This window comes from Lampetra planeri, chromosome 4 (assembly GCF_965212315.1).
Source record: "Lampetra planeri chromosome 4, kcLamPlan1.2.h2, whole genome shotgun sequence".
Lineage (NCBI taxonomy): Eukaryota > Metazoa > Chordata > Hyperoartia > Petromyzontiformes > Petromyzontidae > Lampetra > Lampetra planeri.
In genome coordinates, this window is record NC_136110.1 from 5,847,877 (window position 1) to 5,852,896 (window position 5,020).

At 53.4% G+C, this 5,020-nt stretch overlaps 1 protein-coding gene across 1 annotated transcript; it reads left to right on the plus strand.

The window, feature by feature from the left end:
- Positions 1-1,033: 1,033 nt before the first annotated feature.
- On the plus strand, positions 1,034-4,695 carry LOC144718000 (neuropeptide Y receptor type 2-like). Its single transcript, XM_078593857.1, has one exon. It carries the CDS (start codon positions 1,034-1,036, stop codon positions 2,390-2,392), a length of 1,359 nt encoding a protein of 452 aa, XP_078449983.1. The 3' UTR covers positions 2,393-4,695.
- Positions 4,696-5,020: the final 325 nt, after the last annotated feature.

A 5,020-nucleotide genomic window follows, 5' to 3' on the forward strand; every position in this document is an offset into this window, starting at 1 on the left:
GCCAGAGTAAAGAGGTGTGTGTCTGCGTGAACACATGGCGTATGTGTGTGTGAGTGGGGGGCGATCACGCATGACCAGCTGCATCGCGCGGGGCGCTTCGCCGGCGTGTTTGTGTGTGAGAGAGTGTGAGAGAGAGAGAGTGCGTGGGTGTCCTGGTGTATATAATATCAGGAGGTGCGCCAACGTCCGATCCGCTGCAAAGGCTTTACGCGCACTCGGCGTTCGTAGCAACGACCCAAGTTTGATGTGCGCGGGGGAAGGAATTTAAAAAAAGGTGCGCCTAGGTGAGCCGTCGTCTTTTTTTGCTGCTGCTGCTGCTACTGCTGCTGCTACTGCTGATACTGCTGCTGCTACTGCTGCTGCTACTGCTGATACTGCTGCTGCTACTGCTGCTGCTACTGCTGCTGCTGCTGCCGATGGCAGCGATGTAGATAGCGGTGCTATTTCCCGCGTCGTCGCTTGCCTAATCGGGCATCGCATTGCTTCAATTGTGTTAAAGTGCCAGAGAATATCGACCTGCTGCCCGGAACAAAGCTGAACTTCCGCGGTTGAGCATAGCAGCTGATGCATTCTATTCCAGAACCCATCGCGGCGCATGGCGGCGGCGGTGGTGGTGGTGGTGGCGTCTCTGGTACGGCAGCGAACTCTTGCAAGAACAACAAATTCGCGGATTTTCAAACCGCGCGCCAATTGCGTTGTTTGAAGCGCTCACGTGCAGCAGCGATGGTCCGCTTGCTAACAGCGCCCTGCATTGTTCGCGACGTGCTGATCGGCGTGGCTGTCTCCTTGCCAGATGAAACCCGCCTTATCTTGATGCCCCGCGGGCTCACCAATCGCTCTCTAAACGGCAATTGCGTCCATCGGGGGCTCGCTGTGAATCGTTAGCGCTAATGCCATTGCCGCTTTCCCACAGATAAGCCCTGCAGGTGACGCGGGGGAGGGGTGGGGGGGAGAACCGACTCGCGCAGGTGTTTGGAGGAGAAAGCAAGAGGAAGCGGTCGTGCGGATCCGACCTCGCGCGCTCTCCTTCGCCATGGCACCGGAGGACCTGGAGGTGGACATCAACACGACGCTGAGCGAGGAGCAAGGAGACGACGCGGCCGAGACGTCAGGCGCCGACGGCTGGGCTCTCGCGTCTCCCGAGAGCGGTCCGCAGCCCAGCCTCGTCGTCGCGTCTGAGCTCGGCGTGCGGGACAGCACCAAGCTCCTGGGCGTCCAGGTGGTGCTCATCGCCGCCTACTCCATCATCATCCTGCTCGGCGTGGTGGGCAACTCGCTGGTCATCTACCTGATCGCGCGCTACCGCGGCATGCGCACCGTCACCAACTACTTCATCGCCAACCTGGCGCTCGCCGACCTGCTCGTGAACGCGCTCTGCCTGCCCTTCACGCTCGCCTACACCCTCACGGACGAGTGGAGCTTCGGCTCCGTGCTCTGCCACCTGGTGCCATTCTCGCAGGCGCTCGCCGTGCTCGTGTCGACGCTCACGCTCACAGCGATCGCGCTCGACCGCCAACGCTGCATCGTGCACCACCTCGAGAGCCGCCTGTCCCAGCGCGTCAGCTTCATCATCGTGTCCGCCATCTGGGGTCTGGGTGCCGTGCTCGCGTGCCCTCTGGCCGTCTTCCGCGAGTATCACCACGTGGAGTTCCCGGGACTCGGCCGCAGAGCCGTGTGCACCGAGAGCTGGCCGGGCGGCCAGGAGCGCGACGCGATCATCTACAGCGTCTCCATGCTCGTGCTGCAGTACGTGCTGCCGCTGTGCATCATCACGTGCGCGTACGCGCGCATCTGGGCCAAGCTGAGGAGCCACGTGAGCCCCGGAACGAGCGGCCGCGCCAACGTGGACCGCCAGTGCCGTCGCAAGAAGACGACCAAGATGCTGCTGAGCGTCGTGGTCGTGTTCGCCGTCAGTTGGCTGCCCTTCAACGCCTTCCAACTCGCCAGCGACATCCACGGCCGAGTGCTGGACCTGTCAGAGTATAAGCTCGTCTACACGCTGTTCCACGTGGTGGCCATGTGCTCCACCTTCGCCAACCCGTTCCTCTACGGGTGGATGAACACCAACTACCGCAACGGCTTCCTCACCGTGTTCCGCTGCGAGCGAAACACGGACGCGATCCGGCCCGAGACTGAGTTGGCATCGATGCGCACGCGGTCTCTCAGGGACGGACCTCGCCGACAACTGCAACAACAGCAGCAGCAGCAGCAGCAATGTGTGGCCTCTGGAGTCAGAGCCGACGCCACGTCGGGCAGGACGCAGACAACCACCAGCAGCTTCATAGACGGCCGCCGTAAACGCGTGCTGGCGGAGAGGGATGTGGAGCGGCATGGGAGGCCACTCGCCGGCACAGCGGACGAGAAAGCGCCTCTGCCCAGTGTGGACACGTAACATTTGATCGAATGTATGTCAACTATGGCCTGGCAGTTGCGCAGTGGTTAGCGCACATCGCTGTGGTGAGCCTGGCGACCCGAGTTTAAATCCCGCCTTGGGCATCATAGCCCACCCTCCTCACCCCAACGCTTTCAGCAACCGGCGCTGACCAGCGTACTGAAGAATGGTCGGGCAACCCCTTTGACCGATACGATGTGCGGAGGTCTTCATCTAGCAGTAGATTGACGAAAGGCCGCACACCGACGGTAGTGTACTGGTATACGCTGCCTATAACATTGTTGTTTCAGTCGGTGCCGGATTTGTAGCAGTTCGGCCAAGGTGATGTGTTAAAGGTGTTTTCTTCTTCTACAAAAGCAAAATAATTTATCGGCGCAGGGAGCCGTGGATTTGAGACAACGGCACGGCATCCTACAATGTCCGTTCGTGTTTCGTTTGATGGTGGTGGTGATGATGATGATGACAATGATGGTGTGTGTTGCCTGCAGTCAGTATACCTCCGATACGACGCATGAGTGAACGATCTTCAAGGCTTCAACCCGAGCAGACGACCAACCGTTCGGCTCGTCGTGAAGGTTTCACGCACGCAACGAACACGCGAGCATTCGTGCGCAGAGATCGCGTGAAGATCGCACAGAGAACTGTGCTTGCCAAGGAAGCCGAATTTGTAACGACTGCGTTATTTTTTTTTTAACGGAGCGCACCTTTTAATGAACGAGATGCTTTGTATTTGACTACTGCACAGTTACGTACCAGTTGCGCATCTCTTTAACACGTGGTAGGCTTTCGCGACGAATATCATCCATAATACAGGTTTTTTTTGGGGTTAGATCGCGTAAATATATAAATGTGTCGTTAAACCCGCCACCACCCGACACAGCCATTTAGTAAGGTTTGTCACCTAAGCAGAACACTTCGCGCAAGTAGATCACACAAGTGTAGTCATCACATCTACCCCTCTATTTAAGGAACGAAACAGGAGGACTTCTCCACAAATCTGACTGTCGCCTGATGAAGCTAGTTGCAATTACTGGCGAAACGTTGTACTGAGATTGTAAATGTTGTGGCTTGGCTCTCCAACACACCGGTGTGCTGTACTAGTAACGAATTGGCCACGTTCTGTTTACGTGGCTAACCTTAATACATTGGCTGTGTCGGGTGGTGGCGGGTTTAACGACACATTTACATGTTTACGCGATCTTAGCACAAAAAAAAAACTGCATTATGGATGTGTACCTTTTGTTGACGAATTCACTCGTGACCACTTAATGGATCAATGACCAAACTGTCACCAACATTACATACGAACTCAATTGGAGTTCAATTGGTCGTAGAACACTCACTATACGCCCACAATGAGGCTGTAATAATCACTATTCAAGTGTTTAAATTCCGATATTTCTGTTGGCAATAAAGCAAAAGGAAAATTCTTTAACGGCGAGTGTTGTTATAGCGTAGGCGGGGCGCGTAGTGGATCGTGATCCTGCTAAGAAACTTGCCACCTGAGTTCAATTCCCGGCTACGGCTAACATGCCCACCTCACTAGCCCGACGCGCACTTGACCAGCACGGTGAAGTATGATTACACAACCACCCATGACCAAGGCAACGTGGCGAGGCCTTTGTCCATTCAATGTGTCGACCAAGGACTGCGAACTACAGCGATAATACGGCATATCGCAATATCTTGAGCGCACTTCCATTTACTGTGGCAACAAAAAAATGATGAGTGGTTCCTTTTATTTCAGTAAGCAGTGTGCAATTACACGGACTTGACTCACAATTGCACAGGCATTGCACAGGCAGGGAGAAAAAGCAACTAACATCACAACTGAATTCAACGGAAACCACTGCTGGATTTGTTTTTGTGTTTGTTTGCAAGCGTTGTTTGTTCAACCTTGCTATTGTGACGCGTTATCAAGTGCACACTCTCCAATTGTAACGAATGCCAGCGTATCATTGGTACGCCACTCATTCTTGATGTAAATGTTAATCTATATTTGTGCTGAACCACCATTTGATGCCTTAAACTATCGCCCGTACACAGTAATGTAGGAATACGCTTTTATTTGACACAGCATAGCATTACCGTCGTAACATCGTTTTCAAACAATTATAATACCGTACACGTGGATGCTGCGTTTAATTGTTTTGTTCTTGTGATTATAATTCTATAAAATAATAAGGGTAGAGGGAAATTGGTTGTAAAATCTACAAGTGGTTTATATATTGTATATGCTGACTATTGTGGTGATATGCGTACTCGTTTACACTTGTGATTCCTTTTCGGATATCGTTTTGTACAACTGTGAACCCTGTAAGATGGAATGTCTCAAACAGAAATAAAGGAAAGGATGATCATGCATGTTATCTGCAGAGTCTAACGCATCACGGTGGAGCGGTGGTGCAGCGGTTCGCCCAGAAAAAAAACAACAAACCCGAGGACCTGAATTTGATTACTGGTCACGGCGAGCATAAGTGGCGTGTGATGTCTTCCCCCCCCCTCCCTCCCCTAACCCTCCTCCCTCCCTCTCCAACACTTGACACCAGAACATATAGGTTTAGACAGTCTACGTTCAAAAAAGCTTTTCATTTAGTCCACGCTGCCATTGTGTGAGAAGCAGGTCAT